The sequence below is a fragment of the Ochotona curzoniae genome, unplaced genomic scaffold (genome assembly GCF_017591425.1).
Source record: "Ochotona curzoniae isolate NIBS_2020 unplaced genomic scaffold, NIBS_Ocur_1.0 scaffold_4506, whole genome shotgun sequence".
Lineage (NCBI taxonomy): Eukaryota > Metazoa > Chordata > Mammalia > Lagomorpha > Ochotonidae > Ochotona > Ochotona curzoniae.
The window spans coordinates 80837739-80862056 of NW_024467119.1; the positions used below are offsets into that span (position 1 = coordinate 80837739).

The 24318-nt window shown below is 40.4% G+C and overlaps 1 protein-coding gene across 1 annotated transcript in view; it reads right to left on the reverse strand.

The window, feature by feature from the left end:
• DCHS2 (dachsous cadherin-related 2) overlaps positions 1–24318 on the reverse strand; it is a 288223-nt gene that overhangs the window by 89808 nt on the left and 174097 nt on the right. Inside the window, exon 4 of the mRNA XM_040967397.1 lies at positions 1160–1396. Coding sequence (XP_040823331.1) covers positions 1160–1396 — 237 coding nt within the window. The remainder of the gene's footprint in view (positions 1–1159; positions 1397–24318) is intronic.

Genomic DNA, 24318 nt, shown 5'->3' on the forward strand with positions numbered 1-24318 from the left:
AGCTGTCAAGGAGATAAAAATGTAAACCACATTGCCACATTGAGGTTCCACCTAACTCCAGTGAGGCTGGCCTACTTTCAGAACTCTACAAACAAAACCTATTGATGTGGATGTGGGGAGAAAGATACGCTCCTTCACTGCTGGTGGCAGTGCAGACTAGTACAACCTCTATGGAAATTAGTATGGAGAATGCTTAAAGAATTGCAAATAAACCTGCTATAGGACTCAGATATCCCACTCTTAGAAATAGTCACAAATAAAAACTGCATATAAAAAGGAGATCTATGATCCTATATTTACAGCAGCACAATCTATAGTGGCAGACATGGAAACAATTGAGATGCCTGTCCAAAGAGGAGTGGATAAAGTAACTGAGTACATTTACTCCACGGAATGTTAATCAGCCATTAAAAAGAATGAAATTATACCATTTGCTACCTGATGGTCCCAACTAGAGACCATTATGTTCAGTAGAATAAGCCAATTCTAAAAACACAAATACCGTATATTCTCTGTAACATAAGCAAATCATCATGCGAATTAGACTTTTGTGTTTTCTTTTTGTCACCCATGTGTTGATTATTCAGTGGCACTTTTTTGACTCCATGGTACTGTAATTTTTTTGTTGTTGTTGGTAGTGTTGTTTTAATTTCATACCTGTTCTTGACCTTATTTTGTGGCTTCTCATTTAAGGGAATGTATAGTGATGGCATAGTAGAGACTACCATACCCAGATGTGAAGATACCTTGCAATATGCATACCTCCTTCTAGATCATAGATGAACTCCCAGTGAAATTATTGGACATATTTAGACAATGGGATGTTGGACTGTCTGACATTGTCTGTACCAGCAATGTTGGGGCGCAGACTCTACAGAATTGCATCATAAAATTCAAAATTCAAAATAAAAATTAAAAAAAAATCTATAACCTAACAGCATCATGGACTTATGACTGTTCATGAAGGACACCCACTATAAAACTGGAGGGAAAATCAGTGGGAAGGGGAGGGAGCTTTGGGAGGGGGATGGGAAATCCCAATAACTATCAAACTGCATTATCAAAAAAATTAAAATTAAAAAAAGATTCCATAACCTCAGGGATCATGTGAAATATTCCAATAATGGGCTCTGATTCAGTGTAAGGAATGAGTACTTACTCAAGTGCTCTCTTGCTTTCACTGTTCCAACAAGACTGTTGATGGGCACATCTTCATAAACTGAGAACGTATACTTGGGCCTTTCAAACTCAGCAGGTGCCAGCATGGTCTGGAGAAGGTGGAGAGTGACGTGAGCATTTGTGTCAGCTGTGAGCCCACCGCCATCCTGAGCACTGACTATCAACAACAGTGTGGCAGATTCCAAATGACTGAGCATTGATGCTGAGTAGATAATTCCTGCAGTGGGTGGGAGGAGAAAAATCAACAGCAATGAACAGCATGCCATAAATAATAATGAGCTATTGTAAAGCCTCCTTTGTGAGGACTACTGTGATGTTACATACCCACTTCACCACGTCCTTAGATGCCCAGACATCTGATGAAATAGTTCTCTGTGTCTATGAGATTTTTTTGGACAACTGAACAAACCATATTGCCCTTCCTGCTGTGGTTGGGTCTTATCCAATCAGTTGAGATACTGAGGAAAATATAAAAGCAGATCCACTCCCAAGTAAGACAGGATTCCTTTTCCCTGGCTGTCTTCTAACTGGAATACCAATTTTTAAATACTTTGCTCACGACTTCATGGTAAAATGGAAACAATGAGGCTTACTAGGCATTGAGTCTGTGAGATTGGCACTATCATTGCTTCTCCTGGTTCTCACGTCTTGAGGCTCAGACTAGACTTTTACCTTCTGCTTCCCTGACTTTGGCCTGCTGACTGACCTTACAAATTTGGTTCTTGTAAGGCACCATTACCATTTGAACCAATGTTTAATAACAGATTTCTTCATACACACATCCATAGTTTTAAACACACACACACACAGCCTGTTTCTCTTCCAGATACATCTATTTTACAAGCAGGGAACCTGATCACATTTTTAAATGATGGTGCACAGGCTGTAAGGTAAACACAATTTTCCTGGCCCCTAAACATTACTCACTTGAAATATACCAGCTCCCCGGAAGAAAAAGAGTTGTATGATTGTTTTCAAAAGACCTTACTCCCAGGATAATAAAGTATATACCATAGTACAGGGTATCCTAATGTGGGGTCAATTTGAGATTCTAGTGTAATTACAATCTCCCCTACTATAATCCTAAATCACCAGATTAAAATGAAAGTTGTACCTTCCAAGATATTCTCCATTTCACTGAGGATCCTCTCTTTTTCATTGTCTCCACTCTATCCTCATTGGTGATAAACCATAATACGATGGCTGAATACAAGAAATCTTCAAAAATATTATAAATAAAAATAAAAATGTGGCAACTTATTCTTAAGTTCATAGTGTGTGCGAACACAGATGGTGTTTATAAGTCAAGAGGAGAGCCAACAGTAATGACAAAAAGTTAGTATTCTTAACATGAAAATAGAGCTCACTGACCAACGTATAAAATGAACTTTATGACTTTATTGAATAAGAAAAAATATGTAAGTTTATTCAATGAATTTTCACACAAATGAACACAGTTGAACTCATCGAAATCAACCATGGCTTAACTGGCCAAAAGTACCACGTTAAGGAAGCAACACTGCAAGGCTGGCATGGTAGTGTAGCAATCTAATTTTCCACCCTGTGGTGCCAGCATTCCATATGGGTGCCAGTTGGTGTCCTGGCTGTTTCACTTCTGAGCCAGCTCTCTGCTTATGGCCTGGGAAAGCAGAGGAGGATGGCTCCAAAACTGGGACCCCTACACCCACAAGGGAGACCTGGAAGAAGCTCCTGGCTCTCAGCTTTGGATTAGCTCAACTCTGGTCATTATGACCATCTGAGGAGTGAACCAGTGAATCAAAGACCTCTCTGTCTCTACTTCTCTGTAAAATCTGCCTCTCAGATAAAAATAAATAGATATTTTCCCAAAAAATAAATTTTGCCTTTTTTGCTAGTTTATGACAAGCTGGCAAACATCAAAAATGTTAAGTTTTCCATAGACAAAATAATACCCACTCAGTTTCTTTAACAAGAAACCTGCCCTTTTGCAACTTATTCATATTGCTGTAAAAACTTTAATGAAATACCTTATTTTTCTTTGGCATAATACAGCATCAACAACTGAAGTCAAATACCTTGCATGGTCCTCTCCAGACACAGTATTAGATTCTTTTCTTTCTTCCCCCCGTTTTAATTCAAGTATATTTGACAAATTAAACTTTCTACATTTCAAACATATAATGTGATGATCTGGCATATATGTACATATTAGTATTCTTTAACATACACCCAAGAAGGTATCCTTATAAAGATCAAAGGCTGCTTTGGTTCACAGTTTGGGAGGTGCAAGTTCATGGTCAAGTGTTTCCAAGAATGCAGTCAACTAGCAAGGATGGAACTAGCACAGGAAAGGCTCCCACAGACTCTCAGTAACCTTGGGCTTGGCTAATGTGGCAACTTCCTAGTGTGAGATCTAATTCCTCACCACCAGAATTGGGTTAAGTTCCCATCCTCTAGGTGTCATCTTCTTATGACTCTGGGGATGAAACACCTGCATGCGCTCAGGAGCCAAATCATGTGCCAATCATGGCAAGGTATGTATAACATAAATGCACACATATAGAGTGAATTGCTATCATGTTATGGTTCCATGTCTCACAAGGTTTTTATTCATTTGATCATTTGAATTCATTTTGATTCATGTTATTCATTAGCATGCCCAAACTTCACACTCAGAGGAGACCCATGCTTTTAGATAAAATTCATGAATACAGTCCAAACACTATTCTTTAGAACCAACAAAATAGCCAGCAACTATTACTACACTGTATTTTAATGAATGAATGAATTCAGTTAGTCCTAACAGTCTAACAAATGTCCCAAAACCTTTCATACAATTTTTTTAAAGATATGCTTACTTTTATTTGAAAGGCAGATTTACAGAGACAAAGAGAGAAAAATAATCCATTTGCTGGTTCACTCCCCAAATGGCCATGATGGCTGAAGTGATATGAAATCAGGAGTCTCCTCTGGGTCTCCCAAAGGGGTGCAGGGTCCCAAGGCTTTGGGCCATCCTCTGCTGCCTTCCCAGGCCATAAGCATGGAGTTGAATCAGAGGTTGGGCAGCTATGACATGAACTGGCATCTCCATATGTGATGCCAATTCTTAAAGGTGAAGGATTAGCTTGTAGAGTCATGGTGTTGGCCCCTTTCAAATTTCCAAAAATTCCTATATTACAGTATTTTAACACACTCACACAAGTTGTACTTTTTGGGATGCCACTGATATTTTGATACATATTCATACTGCACAATGTCTATTCAGGGTAAATATATTGATCTCCTGAAACATTCAGCATTTCTCTATAGTAAACTAAATCTATTCACAAATATGCTATACTTTAACATATATTGCACCTTATTATGCAATAGAATCCCTGAACTTCCCAGTTCTCTCCAGCTAATTTAGTATCTGCCAATCAACCTTTAATCATTGTCCTTCTCTCCATGTCATCTGACAGTCCTGGCAGTCACCACTATACTTATAGGTCTTCTGTGAGCTCACCCTTTTTATACATTTCATGTTAGAATCACATCATCAGCAGAACAGAACAGAAGCCCCAAAGGGAGCTCACACATGTACAGCCAACTCATCTTTAACCAGAAAACTGAAAAAAGACCCAGGGAAAAATGCTGGTGGGACAACTGAATAGCAGCCTACAGAGTCTGATGTCTTTCACTTCATATAAAAATCAACTCAAAATGTATCTAGGACCTAAATCTGCACCCTGAAAACATCAAAATATTAGAGAAAAACATCAAACTATTAGAGAAAAACAGAGGAAGCACACTCTTAGATATCAAACTGATGAAAGATTTCTTGAAAGATTTACCAAAAGCACAGGTAGTCAAACCCAAAATAGAAAAATCGGAATACAGCAAACTGAAAAGTTTCTTACAGCATAGGAAACTATTAACAAAGTGAAGAAGCAACCAACAGAATAGGAGAAAATCTTTACACACTACACAACTGACAGCAAAACAAACAACCCTATGACAAAATGGGTGAAGGGTATGATTAGGCATTTTTTCACAACAACAAATTCAAATGGTTAACAGACATATGAAAAATGCTCAGGCTCCTTGTCTATCAAGGAGATAAAAATGAAAACCACATTGAGGTATATACCTAACTCCAGTGAGGTTGGTCTACATTCAGAACGCTACAAAAAAACACCTGCTTGTGTGGATATTGGACAGAGGTACCCTTCTTCACTGTTGGTGGGAGTGCAGGCTAGTATAATCACTATGGAAATTAGTAGTGGAGAGTACAAGAAGGACAGAAAATTGACCTACGATATGAACCAGCTATCCCACTTCTGGGAACATATTTAAAGCAAATGAAATCTGCATATGAGAAAGTGATCCATAATCCTATATTTACAACAGCACAGTCCACAATGGCAAACAGAGGGAAACAATCCAGACATCTCTCCAAAGAGGAGTAGTTAAAGAAACCGTAATACATCTACACCATGGAATGCTACATAGCCACCAAAAAGAATGAAATTCTACCATTTGCAACAAAATGGTCCCAACTAGAGACCATTACGCTCAGTGAAACAAGCCAATCTCAAAAGGACAAATATAGTATGTTCTGTCTCATATAAGGCAACCTTCAAGCAAAATACAATCTCAACAGGTAAGCATGTATATACATATATTTATCCAAAGGATTCCTATAATGGAGACAAGCATATCATGAATCTCTACTTCTTAATAGAACATGGAATCCCAATGAAACTGTTAAATACGTGCTGACACTAGAATGCTGGGCTTTCTACCATTGCCTATACCTACAATGTTATGGTACACTCAAACAGCAAAATGATGGACTTGTGACAGTTGTTGAGGAACTAAACTGTTGTTACAATATAAGGGTAGAAATGAGGGGAACAGAGTGAGACATGGTAGAAGAGAAAATCCCTGAGCCTATGGAACTGTATCATAAAATTTTTAAAAAATCATTTAAAAAGAGTAAGATCATGCTATTTTTTCTATCAACCACATAAACCACTCAGTTATCAATGTCAAATCTTTCACTCTGTGCAGGTGACTTCTCACACCCTCCACTCAGCTCTACAGACAGCTTCTCCCATGATCCCATGGGATCTAGGGACATACGGCTAGTATAAACTTAGCACACTGTACTTGAAATTTCAGTTTTTATCTTATAACTTATTCCACCATTCATGCACTCAAAGATTTAAAATAAAATCCAAAGAAAACATTTAGAAAATATTTGGGCAATATAGTCCCCATAAAAGCTCTGAAGGCAAGATGAAAAATCACAAATAAACTTAAAGTTAGGATAGTAGAGGACAAGCAGAAATTGCTTAGATGGTAAAGACTAATATGGTAATAAACTTTACTCAAGCTCCCTAGCAATAATGCAAATGCAAGCACAGAACCATTATCTTTTGTTTTTTATCTGTATCTCTCTTTATAAGGATGAATCTATTTATTTGAAAGACAGAGAGAGAAACAGAACTTCCATCTGCTGCTTTACTACCCAAATGGTGGTTCTAGCTGACGCTGAGCCTGAAACTCTGAGTTCCCACATGGGTTGCAGCAGCCCAAGTACCTAGGCCAGCATCCGCTGCCTTCCCAGACACTCAGTAGGAAGCTGGATGGGAAGTGGAGCAGCTGGGACTTGAACCAGTGCTCACACAGGTTGATGGAATCAACAGGAGGCACCGTAACCTACCATGCCACAACACTGCCACTCCCCCCACCTTTTTAAATCTCTAATGTTTCTTTATATGTTTGAGTGGTAACACCCAGGGTTAATCGAGGACTTGGTACTTATTGATACATCTCAAAAGGAACTTCACCAATATTTACTAAACTTTAAATCATTCCTATTCAATAACTTAGAAGTCTACCCTATACTCGCATAAGTTCAAAGAAATAAACAGATAGGATGTTTTTTGCAACACCACAGGTACTGCTATTCCTTATGATCACCAAGACAAGAACAGGAGTCACTGTAGTGGCTCAATGCTAACATCTGTGACGCCAACATCCCATACTGCAACATGGATTCGAGTTCTGACTTTGCTAATTCCAGTTTGGCTCCCTGCTAATGTACCTTGGAAAGCAGATGAAGATGCCTTGGGTCACTGTCACCTTGGTGGGAAACTCATATAATGTTTCTGGCTCCTGGCTTCAGCCTGGTACAGCCCTGGATGTTCGGACCATCTGAAGAATTAACCTGCAGATGTTAAGATCTCTCCATATCTTCTCTATTACTCAGCCTTTCGATAAATTTAAAAACTTTCTATAATGAAGAAATAATTAATGTTTAATGTTTAATTCAGTAGTGTTGATCAACAAACAGAATGTGTATAGCATCAAAATAAGCATATATGCACATTTTATCTATGAATTTTATGCATGCTATATTTTACATGAAAAAGAAATTATAAAGGTTGAGTCTAAAGTATCAGATTATTGTGTCTAAAAAAGTTAGTGCTACATCTATTAGCCAGTACTCCCCACGGAAACAAGCCAATAAGGAGAAATCTAGCTATAGATATAAATTCAGATTTCTTTGTAAGGAGTTGGGCAGGATTCAGGAGATGAGAAGGTCCTTCACACTTGCCACCTGCATGTCAGAGGAGTCAGAAGGCTGCTGGTGCAGGGAAGGCATGAGGGCCAAAAATTGGATGGGGGAGCTTTCAAACAGGCAATCTGGCACACTGCGGCAGGCCAAGATGGATGGAACAGGTAGGCTATCAGCAAAGAGGAAAGGAACACAGCTTCCACCCCTCTGTGTTCTGTGCAGGCTTTCACTGAATGAGTTGATGACCACCCACATTGGACAGGACCACCTGTTTTCTTCATGCGACCAGTGGAAAGGCTGCTCTCACAGACATACCCAGAAATAACGCTTAACCAGCTGTGTGCGCTTCCTGTGCCAGTCAGGTTAACACACCAAGTTTCCCTCACCCCACATGAACGTTAAAAAGGGACAGAATATCTCTACTAAAAAATAAAGGAAAAAATTCATGAAATTCAGCTGAGAATATTAAATTACAGAGACTATAAACGATAAGCATTAACACATAAACTAAATGTATAGAAAACACAGAAATATGCACCTTGGGAAATATGAAGAGATAAACCTGCTTCATTATGGACTGAGATTACAAGATGGCTCACTTTCTACTGCTTATACGATATAATTCAAACATTTAAAAATACACATGTTAGCTCTATATGTATTACATATGTAAACATATGTATCACAATAGTAAAGATACAGGGAAAAAGATTACATAGTTTACTTAAGATATAAATACACACTCATATTTATACTTTAAGGGTATGTAGGAATCTTGCAATCGACATGTAGTAAAGATTTTATCAGACCTTAAAATCAGTGCTTCTCAAAAAGACCGCACAAGACACCATTCTAACAATAGGATCCTTATCGTGTATAAAGCTCCAAGGATGAAGAACAACAGACATTTCCGCAAGTGAGGTGGTTAAGACAACTATACTCCCTTAAATGAATCCCCAAGGTTAAAATAAACAAGTTCCATTATTTGCCTGTAAAAATCTGAAAATGAAAAACATGTCTTGAATGCTCAAATAACTAGCAAACTAGTAACAAACTAGTAACAGTAAACAAAGAGATAATAGGATTAACACCTGACCACCTTCATGACGTCATTTTAAGTGTCCTCTCTAGCAAAACCATGGGATCTATCCTCTGCAGACTTACCAAGTGGTATTTTAAATCTCGTTGATTTAATAACAAGGCCCGTGGGTTCCCACTATTGTGACAACAGCAAGTAAGAACCAATGCATACGTTAAATGACATGTTCGATTTGTTATCTTTGGTACCATGTTATTTCATATAGCAACATTAGGTTGACTGAGATCTTCACAAACTTTCACTAATGAAGCTCCATTCTGTTTCTCACATTACAGGTCCTCAATAAAAATGACGGAAAGGGAAAGAAGAAAAAGGACACACAAATATAGACAGTTACACAAGGAAACTTTGTCAAGAAGCCAAAATCTTAACAACCTACCTAAGCTGATCACTAACGCCAGCACAGACAGTAGGTATAAATTTTCCATTGCAGATGAGTAGAGGATGACACATTTAAAAGTTATAGGTAAAGAGTGAAACTACACAGATGTCAATCATCCCCCACCTGGGTTGCAGGCTGGGGGGCGGGGTGTGTGTGTATAATCTTAATTTACTACATTGCATACAGTAGCCATTTAAAGAAATAAATTTCCCTCATACACATAACTTTCTCCATACTTCATATGTTACCCCAAATCAAGGAAAATATCTGTTTGCCTTTTTGGAGATGTGTGGATTTTCGACTTGTTACTTGGTGAATTCTTTATTCAGGGGAGGGTTAGGTTCGTGACTATAAAGAAAATTCAGATTATGTCACTATAAAAATGAAAAGAAAACTAAGAAAAAGAGGGAGGTAGGAGTGGGAGAGGGAGATCTCGGCACAATCTCCACTTTGTCTTCCATAACAACTGTTCTAGTTTACATACTCACCAACAGATTAGTGGACCTTTTCCCCCACATCACGGTCAGCATTAAGTATTATCATTAGCTTTTCTTTTGCATCCTAGCCTTTCTAACTGGGGATGAGGTGAACCCTCAGGGTTGTTTTCATTTGCATGTCCCTGATGGCTAGTAATCCGGAGCAGTTGTTCATGTCTGTTGGCCATTTGAATTTCATCCTTTGCAAAATGCTTGTTCATGTCCCTCACCCACTTTTTACTGGGTTGTTTGCTTCCTTGCTGTTGAGTTTCTTGACATTTTTATAGACTCCAGATATTAAGCCTTAATTGGTTGCATAGTTTGTAAATATTTTTGTCCCCTTCTCTTAGCACTTCACTTGGTTCCATGTTTTTGGTGCAGAAGTTTCTTAGCTTGTCCTAATCCCACTTATCTATTTTTGCTGAGATTGTCTGTGCTCTGGGATTTATCTAAGAAGCCTTTGCCTATACTAATGTCTTTCCGAGCTTCCCCCAGGTTTTCCTCTACTCATTGGATATATCATTTTATAGATTTTGGATCCTTGATCCATTGTGAATTGACTTTTGTATATGATGAAAGGTATGGGTCTTGTTTCATATTTCTGCATGTGTAGGTACAATTTTCCCAGCACATTTGATCACAAATCTGTCCTTTCTCCAGGATTTGATTTCAACTTATTTGTCAGACATCAGTTGGTTGTAGATGCTTGGATTTAGTTTTGGAGTTTTTATTCTGTTGCAGTGATCTAAATCCCTCTTTTTCTGCCAGTACCAGGCTGTTCTGATTATAAACCACTCTGTAATGTGTCTTGAAATCTGGCCTTGTGATGCCTTCAGCTTTGTTTTGGTTAAGATTTTTTTTCTAGATCTAAGAAGAATGTTGTTGGTATTTTGACTGGGATTGCATTGAATCTGTAAATTGCTTTGGGTAGTATAAACATTTTGATGACATTCATTCTTCCAATCCACAAAAATGGAAGATTTGCATGTCTTCTGTTTTTCTTTTTAATGTTCTGTAACTTTCATTGCAGAGATCTTTCACATCTTATAAGTGCATTGTATTTTCAAATGTTATTTATTTATGTTTGTATGTTGATTGCATATCTTCCAATTTTATTAACTTCTTATGAGTATTCTCTTAGTGGAATGTTGTTTTGCCTATATATAGGATCATTCCACCATTAAACAGGAATAGTTTCACATTCCCTTTCCTGTTCGTAGCCCTTTGATTCCTTTTCTTGTCTAATACCTCTAAAATTTCCAGAATTATATTGCATAGCAGTGGTGAAAGCAGACATGCAAGGTTTTAGTGGAACTGCTTCCAATGTTTCCTCATTCAGTATAGTGTTGGCTGTGGGTTTGTCACACATTGCTTCCATTGTGTTTGTGAATACTCCTCCTATACCAACTTGCTCAAGGTTTTTATCATGAGGATGTTGTATTTCACCAAGTATTTTTTTTGCACTTGTTGAGATAATAATGTTTTCTAATTCTTTAATTTGTTAATGAGATGTATCAAATGTATTGATTTGCATATGTTGAACCATTCCGGCATTCCAGGAATAAATCCCGCTTGGTTCGGGTAAAAGACATTTCTGATTTGTGGTTGAATTCTATTATAGCTAGAAGTTTGTCAAAGATTTCTGCATCTATGTTTATCAGGGATATTGGTGTGCAGTTTTTTTCTTTTTTTTTTTTTCCAATCCTGGAATTAAGGTCATGTGGGCCTCATTCTGTGATAAATGATGCAATTTGTACCAAAAGATGCAAAAGGAATTCTGATCAAATAAAGCCTCTTTCCTCCTGTCTTCCCATTCCATCCAGTGCCTGCTACTGGCAGAATCTACCTGACAGCCAGTGCAAGGTATGTCTGGGCACTAGGACCAACCTAGCTATGCCTTCAGCGCTGGAGGGCTTATGGGCTAGCAGCGGGCTTAATGATGTCAACATTTAATCAGCTTCTGCATCCCATTGGGGATAGCTACTTCTGTGAAATATGAGGGTGCTTTCAATCTTCTCAGAATAAAAGCAGAATTAAAAGTTTATTTAGTGCAAAACAATATTTGGAGCCACATACAGTTTTTTTTTTCATGATATGCACTTTTCATGAACATTTTGAAAACCTTTTGCATGCATGGATTCCACCTTTTGTTGCACCAAAGTAGCTTATTTTTAAATTCCATTTCCAAAAACTTTTGGAACAACTTGTCATAATTTCTTAGTGTAAACCTTGGTTTGGTTTTTGCCTTTTTAATCTTCTTTCATCCACTTCAACTGCCATTCTAATACCATAAATGTTCCTGTTTCCCTGAGTGGTACAGATATCATTGATTCTGAGTGGGCTAACTTTAGCTGCAGGTTAGCTTAACTGATACTGTCTTCTGAATGATGTGATGCTTATTTAGTGTGATTTCTTCACCTGGCCTGGTCCTACAAAAAATAATAATAGACGTATGTTTGTACAGCAGGTGAAAACTATACATATTGATTCATTCCTTCTTACATAATCTAGGCTTCTGTTCTGCCCTCTCTTAACTCCGCAATCATTACCTTGACACTGAGCACAATCTGTAGGCATTGTGTCTTCCTTGGTTTTGGTTGGCGCTCTGCAGTTAAAGGCTCACAAGGAGAAAAACCACTTCTGTCTTCCCCATTACCAAGGTCTGGCGAGACCCCAGGCCAGAAAAAGTGCTCAATAATTAACTGTTGGCTGAATTAGTGAAAGAATAAATGAACCAATCTAGAAAACTATCACTGTTGGAGATTACTCAAGACAACCACACAAAGGAAAATAGTACCTTAGTTCAGACTGCTACCTTTCTGTGTCTTAGTTCAGACTGCTGTAACACTCAGGACATAGCCTGTGTGGCTATAACAACAGAAATCTCTTTCTTCTGGGTGTGAAGACTAGGAAGCTTAGGACCAAGGGTGCCAGTATTTCACTGCTGGCAAGTGCCTTTTCCTGGTTGGCAGGTAGCTGTTTTGTAGCCTCAGAAGCAGGAGGAAGCAAGCTCTGGTCTCTTTATAAGCACACTAATCCCATCACACAGGCCTAATATCCTCACTACCTCATTTCAACATAATGAAATCTCAAAGACCCTACTTGCTGCCCCTTGGGAGTTAGAGATTCACCCTAACAACTTTAGAGGTATGTACACGTATCATCCACAACAGAAGAGTAACATGGTGGTTAAGCTGCACCCACGCATTAAAATTATATTTCAATAACAATAAGTACTTTGCACTAACAAGGTAAGATTAAATAACAGAAGAACACATAGCACCTTAAAAAATGCTAGCTTGTTTTGATGAGGGAATTCTTCTAGTTGTGAAATAGGATCTTTAACTCAGTTAACAAAGGAAACCTTTTTGTTCCACATAATGTAAACCTTCAATGCATAAAGTCAATTTCAGTTGTTAGTTACTGCTAATTTAATCAGTTATTTTTTTTTCAGGTGGAAAAGATTTCCTCTATCAATGACCCCAACTGCATTTCTTTAGATATCAGAGATTTACTAACCATAATACTTAGAAGAAAAGAAGTTAAATCGCATTATCCTGCAACTCATTACCTATAACACATTGCAATGCAAACAGCTTGGGGAAGTGGGGGCGAGGGGGAATGGGATTTAGGAGGGAGGATAAAAGATGACCATGAGTACTTTTGTTCCTGGAAACCATGATATCTTGCAAGCACAGCTCATTTCTATAGCAGATTATTTTTCCAAACATGCAAAAAGGAGCCAAAATGGAAAATCCCTTAAGAACTCAAGAAACACATCATGAAAAGCTGCATTTACCCAGCAGCAATAGGTCTAGCCCTCACGTGTCAGTCACTTCCTCCGCCAGTTCCCAAGAGTTGAAGGGATGAAAACACCTCTCTGAGGAGTGTTCTCATTTCTCCCGACATTCGTGCATGCACAGTTCAGCATCTTGAGACAGATGCTTTTGTGGGCATTTTGTGTGACCAGAGGACTGGGAGCCCTACGAGTTGGCTCTGTGGGCAGTGTATGAACTTGAGGATCCCATGGATGGTGGTATCTTGAGCCCTGTTAATGGCATGACGAGGGGACAAAACAAGAAGGATAAAACCAATTTGTTGCCTATGGCCGCTAGCCTGCCTTTCAACCCCAGGGAAGCTTCCTGTGCCAAGGAGAATTTAGGGAAGGGATTAGCAGTTTTGCTTGTGTAGCTGACCCAGTGTGTCCTTTGCAAACACCTGACCAATGGCCATGCTGTGTCATATTTACAGACTGTTGGATGGAATGATGATTCTGTTCTTTCCAGGACTTCATCATTTCCGCAATGTGTAACTGTGCTGTTCTTATCTCCCCTGCCCTCATATAGGAAATGGAACTATATCTCAAAGGATGGCAGGACAGTTTCATTTCCTTCACCACGATGTACAGATGCACTCTGGAATAAGCACATGCTGGCAGATTTTCAAGATCACATGACAAAGAGACACTAGCTCCTGATTCTGGATCTTCCAACCAGTTCCTGCACTCCTCCTTTAATACCTTGCCAGCACCATGTCCCTGAGAGTCCTTAAAAATTCTGCAGGATTAGTGATCCACACTTTTTTCTCTCCATGAGGATCTGACACCTGATAGTGTTCCCCATCAAAATCTACACATGCTGCAAGCACTGCTTCTGCTGTGTCTGTGACTACTTCTTGAACTTGAGCCCAGAGCCTCTCGGACAATCTGTCCCTCCCTGGCCTGCAATCCAATCAGCCACTTCCACTCACTGCTCACCAGGATGACCCTGAATCATTACACATAGATACATTATATAGGAATGAAGTTATCAGAAAGATGTTACAACTGTTGGAGTTTAAGGCAGAAACAAGAAGTCACCTATTTAGGGAGTTGGCTCTCTTTAAGACCACTGCACAGTTGGCCGATGGGAGGTTCCTATGTTGAAAGAGCCACAGATGAATAGCATTTAACTTTTAGGTGCCCATTAACTATTTGCAGTAACAAGCCACAAGGCTTCTGCCAGAAAACTGGATATTAAAAATACTTTAGACAGGGACCAGTGTTGTGACACAGTGAGTTAAGCTGCTACTTAGAATGCTGACATCCCTTAATGGAATGGCAGTTTAAGGCCCTCACTGCTCTGCTTCTAATCCAGCTTCTTTCTAACCTATTTGGGAAGGTAGCTAATGATGACCCAAGTACTTGGGTCCCTGCTCTCCACACGAAACACCCAGCTGTCTCCTAGCTTTGCCTTCCCAGACACGTGGCTGTCACTGACATTTGAGGACTAAGCCAGCGGATGAATATTTGTATCGTTCTTTCCTCCTGTCTCTGTCACTCTATCTTTCAAATAAATCTTTAAAAATCCTGCAAATAAGGTATTGTACTATATACTCTTAAAAAAGCCAGAAGATTTTTGAATGTTTTTACTACATAGGAATCACAGGTGTTTGAAGAGATAAACTTATTTATCCTGATGTGGACATTCTACAATGTGCAACAAAATATGGAATGACATTCCATAAGTACTACCTTCACTTGTAAATTTAAAAAACACTTGAAACTGTATGGCGATTTTTTAATAAAAACATCTGACGTGAGATTTGTATGTTTCCGGCTCTGATTGGATGCTATGTTAAAGGCATTTGTGCGGAATGGATGCTCAGCATGATGATTAAGATGCCCCACGGGAGGTCTGCATCCCACATTGGAGTGCTCTGTTGGAATTGGGTGCCGTTCCTGATTCCAGCTTAATGGTACTATGGCCATGACACAACCACAGATGGTTCCAGTGACTGAGTCCCTCCCATACCTGTGAAAACCTAGATTGAGCATTCAGTTACCGGCATCAGCCCCGCCCAGGAAACCTCGGGATGCTCAATCAACTTGGCTCCCGCAGCCCATGTCCTGGGTTGCCTTCCTTACTCTTAACTAAAGCCTTGGCTGCTGTGTCATTTACAGAGTGAAAAAAAAAAAATAGCTGGGAGGTGTTTAATAATGACATTATCCAAATAATGACATTAAAATTATAAAATAATTTCTAGAATGTGAGTAATTCAGTTAAGGGATATACTCAGAATACAATCATTACGGCAACCTTGGGATATTGGTTCTCTGCATGCATGCAGTATTTTGCAATGGTTAGTCTGTGATTTCTTATTCCTTACCTTCACATGCTATGGTAGTTAGATTGTTGATTTCTTAATGCTAATTTTATGTTCTGAGTGCTGCACTGAGTTGTCAATAATTTTGATTAAATTTTGGTAGAACCAGACTCCTACATAAATCTGGCATCTTACATGGTTTGCATATGGGGAGCTGCTTCTTCAAGGAAAGCAAGAAATCTATCCTTTTAGAGTTTATGAAACAATGAAAGGGCAGAGACTCAGACCCTCAGAGCAAGAAATAGTCTGGTTTCAGACCTGATTCTACCAATCTGCATGTTCATCTTGAGCAATTTCTGTAAACAGATTCTAGAATCAGCTCAGTCCCATTTACTGTGCAGATCAAATGGTAAACAAACAAATCACAGTGAAGGTAATTGGTATATCCTACCAATCCACGTGGCCTGACATGCACTGACTCCGTAGCACAATGCTGGTTCTCTTCTCTCCCTCAAGGACTACAAAGTCCTAGGGGAGTGACTCCATGCACCAAGGACATACTGATCATGAGCAAAACAACTTCTAAGAAAGGTTGGAGGGAGTGGAGCAGCATCAGTTCTTCACTGTAAAAAGTACGAAGGAGCAACCTATTTACTGAAAGTACCAAACAGCATTTTGGAGGAGCCCTTAATCATATTTATTCCAGGATGTCTATTCTCCCCCAACCAACTTAACAAAATGGTACTGATTGCTAGTCCATCAATTATCAAGGAGGCGGTGATGTTAGCAAAAAGAACCGAGGTTTGCCAGCAATATCCTGCGGCCCCGTCAGCCTGCCACAGCCCTGGGCAACAGCCCAGTGGCCCATTCAGCCCGCCCCATCCCTGCACAGGTGCCCCATCAGCCCGCCACAGCCCTGCGCAGCGGCCCAGCCTACAGCAAAGCAGCCCAAGCTGACCTCATCATAGTTCTGATAGACTGAGCATCCCAAGTAAAAGCCCCCACTGGCATCACAAATAGATACATAGTGTCATACCATTCAAATCACACTTTTGAGTACTGTTCAAATCCCCTTCTATGCCCCTTCTTCCTCCTTCTGTGTAGCAGAAAATTCTTCAATCTTGTAAAGTTAGAACCTGTGCCAGCAAAACATTTCCTGTTGGGAGCCACCGACTATGGGCCTCAGACTTGTTGGCCTGATAGTCTGCTGCATTGCAAATCCTGCCTTGGGAAAACCGGGTCACAGCAAACAGGATATTATGGCTAGAACATCCCGCGCAAAGCAAGCCCGACAGAACTTGCTGAGTGGGCGGTAACCTCCGCCCTCCTGTTCAAATGTTTTACCCAAGATTACTTCCCTGTTCTCAATGTAGATAATTAGTTCCCTCCTTGTTTCAATGAAGATAATTAAGTCCTTCCGTGTTTTTAATGTAGCTAATTAGTTTCAGGAAACTCATCCCTTTCTCCTCCTACCCTAAAGAAAGTATATATAGGAAGCATAAAATAAAGAGCATTGGATTTTTCCCTTTCACCAAGTAGGTGTGTCTGTGTGATTCTTGGGCCAGCAGCCTGGGGGCATTCCCAGTCCACCCTCAGGTCATGTCCTGCAGGTCTGGACAATCTTCTTTATGGCTGCAGGGTACATCACCCTGGTGACCTTGAGGCCATAATAACATTGGTGTAATAAAATGCCCATGGCTGACACCCCTATCCAACCTGCACCTGATACAGCAGCACTTTGAAGAGTTCCAATACAGGAACTAGAATTGAGTGGCAATTAAGCTCCACAGCCCCCCCAGACACCGCCTACTATGCTTCCAGAAAGTATCTCCCTGAACCTTGATGGTAATTTCAGCTTTTTCTCCTCAACTGACCTGCATTCTGTCCTGAGTCTGCACTGCTTAATCTTGCTTCTCACTTTTATCTGTGTTTTTTCTTCAAAGTCTTTCTGTTGTAGAGACCAGAACCTGAATCAAGCCTAGCCTGAGGCCAGCCCCCAACAACCCAGTAGTTGTGAATGTCCCATTATTGTGAGTCATGGACTCTTAGATGTGCTTATATATTTACAGTGAGTTATCCTAAGTCAGTATTTCAAAATATTTTGAAAAGGTGTATAGGACCTGGTCGTGTATAACTAAAATTTAATGTCAATGAAAGAGTCACAGGATGTGGTTCAAAACTTGCATTTTTTTCCTTTTTTTTTTAACATGTTGGCTACTCAATACTATGTCAATTAATCCCATAACATTATAAATTGTTATTGATGTTATGTTGGGGCTTTTAATTGATAGGGATGATACTCTGCCGGCTCTACCTTCAGTCCAGAGATGGTCTCCCCAAGAAACTGTTGAACTTATCTGGACAATTAGATGCTGGACTCTATGCTAGGTATATGCTCACAATGAAAGAATCTCAACTGATCTTAACTGTGGTAATGCAACAAGGTGGAGGAATCCACCATGGGGGAAGGATTTGGGGAGGGGTGAGGGGAATCCCAGTACCTATAAAACTGTGTCACATAATGCAATGTAATTAATTAAATAAATAATAAATAGAAAATCCTACCTGCTTTTACAAACCTAGATACTAATAAAAAGTTTCCAGCCTGGGTGTGGGCTAGCAGTTCTTTTTTAGGAGACACAACTACACTCCTGGGAGACACAAAGAGTGAACCAGAAGCTGGAGCTATGGTTGTCTCTCATTTTGTCCTTCAAAATATCTGACAATTTGAAAAAATCACAGCTGAACATTACCATTCATCTTATTCACCAGCACCCACAGCGCAACCAATACTTTAAATATTCAGTTGAAAGGAAACTCTTTTTCTTAAAAGAATGCAAAATCTGTGAAGACCTGCTCCTGAGGATGCTTCTTTTCCTTGAGAGGGTCCCACATAAAAGTCACAACTTCGGCAATAATAGAGAAAGGGGTCATGTATCATTTAAGACAGCATAATGACTTTTTAAAAGACAGCCTAGCATGTTTAATAGTGTCCCTACAAAATCCATGTCCACTTGGACTGTCAGGCTGTGACTCCATGTGAGCCTTCTCTTCAGAGACCTGTCAGGCAGTCAAGGTGGCATCTTTCTGGATTTGAGCAGGCCCTACATACAATGACTGGGGTTCCTCTGAGAGGATGGGACACAAAACACGCAAGGATACAAAGAGGAAGGCCAGGCCAAAGCTGAGGCCCAGATGGGAGCTCTGTTGCCATGGCTCCTATGCCAAGCATGGCTAGCAACTGCCTCAAGTCAAGGGGAAATGGTACTGCATGGCACTCTCTCAGAGCTTCCAGAAGGAACTGACCTTGTTGACAAACTGATTTCACACTTTTGGCTGTCAAGGCTGTGACGGAGTGAAATCCTGCCCTTGGAGGCCAACTCATGTAAGGTTCTTTGCCATGGCAGCCCTGGAACGCCAACACTGCAGCAAGCATGCGACAAAGCAGGGATGCTGAAGCCAGACCAGCTCAGCTCCACTCCCGGCTGCCTGTGTGAGCTGTGTGATCTCGGGTTGGGCTAAGCTCCCATGGATCCATTTGCTCATCATAAAGACAAAAACAGCACTGGCAGAGTACTCCCACAATTCAATGCAGGTAAAAAGTCTCTAACACAAAGCACGTCCCTAATAAACATTGCTCAAATTGCAAAAAAAAAATCATCTTAAAATAACTTGTTTTGAGACAGAAAGACAGCAAGGGCTCCTCTCTGCTAGTTCACTCTCCAAAAGCCCACAACATCCAGAGCTGGACTGAGGTCAAAGCCAAGAGCTGGGCCACCTGTGGGCTGGTGGGACTCTAGCTGGGAGTCAGCATTGACAGGATGGTGGATTCAAACCTGAAGCTTGGAGTAAACCCCAGCACTCACTCATATGTGGGAGATAACAGTCAGTGCCTTGACCATTAGTCATGCTCCTGCTCATAAAGACCTTGACTGGCTTTCATTTGTGATTCTAGAATCAGGTAACACCTCCTTCTGTTTTTATACAACACAGAGTCCTGAGAAGGGGCAGTTAATTTCATAGACAGAAACAGAGAGCACAGGCAGACTGGTCATCTCCCAGTTACTATTCTTATAAGGGTTTGAAGGCATGGATCTTCAGAACGAGCAGCTGAATTTTGGACTGGCCTATTGGGACTATTGCAAACCAATGACTTCCTATGAACTGTACCTAATACTCAGTGTTATGTATGGACTCTACCTCTGTGCCTCTGCATTTCCAAAACCATGTTATCTTTACCCTGTTCTTATTTCACAGCAAGACTTTTGTGACGATGGACATGAAAAATTTTTTTAAGTGAGGTAAACATGATGAATAAATCATGTTTGTATTATCACTCTTTGCTTCTTCAGAGTTCAGAAGCTAAGGCACAGCTCAGCCTTAAAAGGGAAGTGCCTGCATCGTGCTCTATTTTGCTGTGAGAATGACCTGTGCTTCAATGTGTTGCAATGAACAATGACTTTCAAGAAAACAGACCCCCCTAAAAAAAGTGAATATTACTGAAAAATATGCCAAAGCCTCATTTTATTTTTAGAGTTGTTGAAAAATAAAAGATAGAAAATACATAGTTAATTCCAGAAGGAAAATCTGTCTAAGATGATGGTAACCAAAAACGCTTTCTGCCTCTTTGAAAGCCACCGCCTGTAACACCAGCATCCCATATGGCCACCAGTTTGAGTTACATCTGCTCTACTTCAGATCTAACACCTTGCTAATGATCTGGGGAAAAGCAGGACAAGGTGGCCCAAGTGTTTGGACCAATCATTCACATAGGAGAACCAGATGAAACTCCTGGTGTCAGACTGGCCCAGTACTGGCCAGTGCATCCATTTGGAGGAATAAAGCAATGGAGGGACTATCTTTGTCTCTTCCTCTCTCCCTGTAATTGTATCAAATACACAAACCTTTTAATTTGTTCCCAACAGTCTTGGTTCTCTCAGAATCTAGAATCTGTCCATGTAACATGTTTTGCATTGTGACAAGGGGAGCCATAATTGGCTGTTCAGCTACAAGTCACCTGAGATAAGGTACCAAGCTTCTCTGAGCACCTGCTTTGTGACAGGCAGCAGATGGGAACTGATGGGAACCTCCCCCATGGAGTGCTGGGCAGCTCAGAAGACACAGCGCATATTGGCAGAGACAGTCCCTCGGGGACTTTCTGAATACATGACTCTATCTCAGTGACAGGCAATCCAAAAATCTGTTTTAACTACCTTCATAGAAGCTCCTGTTGCACTCTTGCAACTCAGCTTCCAGAAACAATTTTGAACAAGTCATTCCTCCATTAAGAAGTGATCTACAATTTGAAAATTGCTAGTTAAAAAATCCTGGATTTTTCTGTTTAAAAAAAAAATTCAACTTGAGGAGGAAATTGCGTATTGGATTTTGCCAGCTGTCTCCTCGCTGAGGTTGACTTGAGTAAGTGCACATGTTGATAAAACATGAAACAGAAATACTATCTTACAGTGGTATTGCATCTGTAAGAATCCTGCTACACATTTGCTGGTTGACCTCTTCCAAATTGAAGCTATTTTAAAGTTGCTTCACATGTATACCTCAAAAACTATTTAGCAGACTTTCATATATCTACATGTAAGTGAAATCCAGAAATTTGGTTAGAAGAAATTATAGCATTTTATAATTTTGATTTCCAACAAACACTATTTTTAATTAACATTCTTAACATGAAATGTACTGGTAAGTACAAGGATACCTCACAAAATTCATGGGAAATGATTTGAAAGGTAAGTTTGGGCTCAGCATTGTGGTGCTAATGGTTAATCCATGTGCCGGTAGCATCCTATGTCAGAGGGTTGGTTCAAGTCCCAGCTGTTCTACTTCTAATCCAGTTTCTTGCTAATATAAATCATCTGAGAAAGCAGCAGAAGCTTATCCATGTACTTGGGTTCCTGGTTACGCAAATGAAATAGAAGAATTGGATGGAATTCCAGGCTGCAGGCTTCACCGCTGGTGGCCATTTGGGCAGGAAAAACAGCATATAGAGATTCTCTCTCTGTCTCCGTCACTATCATTATCTTCCAAACAAACATTTTTTGATAAAAAAAAAAGGTCAATTTATGTTGGCATTCAAAAATTTAAACCTATATGTGGTTTCTTCCAATGTGCATTTTCCTTGAAATTGTGAAGAGTCGTCCTATGTTGTGTGTTTGAAAATCAGCTTACCAGGCCCAGTGCGATAGCATAGTGGTTAAGGTCCTCGCCTTGCACACCCAAGATCCCACATGGGCGCCGATTCTAATCCTGGCAGCCCCGCTTCCCATCCAGCTCCCTGCTAGTGGCCTGGGAAGGCAATTGAGGACGGCACAAAGCCTTGGGACCCTGCACCCGCATGGAAGACCAGGAAGAGCTCCTGGGTTCGGATCAGCTTTGGGTTGGCTCAGCTCCAGCCGTTGTGGCCACTTTGGGAGTGAATCAACGGACAGAAGATCTTCCTCTCTGTCTCTCCTCCTTTCTGTATATCTGCCTTTCAATAAAAATAAGTAAGTCTCTAAAAAAAAAAAAAAGAAAATCAGCTTACCAATCTTAACTTTAGATAGAAAATTATTTTTAACACCATGTTTACATGTTTAACCTTTATTCTCACTCAAAGCAATTGATTAGAGAGCTCGTTAAAAAGACAACTTTCAGCAAAGTTTAGAAAATTGTCAGAAAGTGCAGCTCTCAGGGGAAATATAGAAAAAGCAGAAGAGCTCGATGGTCAGAAAGAAGGTGCCATCCTGGTTATCTTGTCAGGAGGTTCTAACTCAGAGTTGTGGACATGAATACCACAGCTAAGAAAATTGCCCTCCAGTGGATGAAAAAGTGGTTAGACATTAATGTCTGTTATCGATGTGCCTTCCTCTTAGTGTGACCACAACAAAGCAGCAGGGTCAGAAGGAAGATGGACAGCAGAGAAGAGAAATTAAAGGCTTTGATATGATTCTTATAAAGCATGTCTCCGCAGGCTGTCATGTGGCTGATGGGGACCTGCTGCTAGGCAGTCACCACACAGGACGCACTGAAGGGATTGTTGGCGTCTCTCTCTGCCTCTCAAGTAAACAAGTAAACAGTCTTGAAAATATAAAGCCTCTGTGCCCCCCCCATAACACCTGTGAAAAATGAGGCAGCATGAGATCAAGTCCCAACAGCATATACAGAAAAGAGACTTTAGCAAACGATGCATGGACAAAGAGCTGGAGGGGAAGAAGAAATGATGAGGATACATTTCAGAATGAAGCCCAGCATGGGCTGTTTGTGTGGAACACACCCAAAAGAGAAGGCTGTGGGCGGCCCCAGCCTCGCACTCCCAGAGCCCTACAGACGGTCTGATGTAGGATGCCTCCTGTTCTTTAACACCCATTTCTGCCTTTTCTAACGATGCCTTGGATTTCCTCCAAGGGTCCATTATCCTCAGATTAAGGGAACATTCCTCCAGCTGTAAGTATTAGCTCCTCTTCTCTGCTCCTGGGAGATCTCAAAGGGCGTGTCCCTCCCACTTGTGTTATAAGTGGATTGCCCCTCACTTTTCCCATTTTGCTTTCCCTGATGAGGTAAACACGGAAGGCATTTCTGTGTCCATCAGTGAATCTTGAGGTGGAAGACCCTGAGTGTCCACACGATTTTCCTCAAGGAGAGTGTAGCAAACCCAACACTTGAATGTTCTTCTTAGACTTCCAGTTCAAGTCTTCTTTTGTTACTGTGACTTGTATTGTGAAAGACCATGCTAATCTAAACAGGATAGGAAAATGAACACTCACTGTGACCCCACCTATGCCTATTGGAAACACCAAATTAGGGGTGCTTTTTCTTTTTCAATTCTTCTCTTTTCAATTGAATAAACAGAATCCAGTGCAGTCTTTCAGAACAGGTTCTTTTTTTTTTTCTAAGAATTGTTTCGCTGTCAAGATGAGACAGAGTTTTGAGTCCATTCTAGTCCTTTCAGCCACTACAGTTTAGTCACAGAGATTGCTATGAAAAATATTTGGGTGAAAAATAAGCAGCACAGTATCATCCATTCGTGGATTAGGTTCCCCTGTAGTCACACATATAAGGGAGAATTCATTAGCATTAATCGTCATAATAAATTTGTGTCATTTCCTGTAGATTTTACTCTGTATCTGCTGTTGAGAAATCATACTTACAGACTTCATACCTGGTGGAAGTCAGGATTCTGAGTATATTCTTGTTCCTGAATTTTCACTACTCAATCACTTAATTTAATAATAGTCTACTGAGCCCTCCCTTTTTTTTTTAAGGTTTTATTTATTTATTGCAAAGTCAGATATACAGAGAAGAGGAGAGACAGAGAGGAAGATCTTCCGTCCGATGATTCACTCCCCAAGTGACCGCAACAGCTGATGCTATGCCAATCCGAAGCCAGGATCCAGGAACTTCTTTCGGGTCTCCCATGCAGATGCAGGGTCCCAAGGCTTTGGGCTGTCCTCGACTGCTTTCCCAGGCCACAAGCAGGGAGCTGGATGGGAAGTGGGACTGCTGGGATTAGAACTGGTGCCCATATGGGATCCCTGCGTGTTCAAGGCGAGGACTTTGGCCG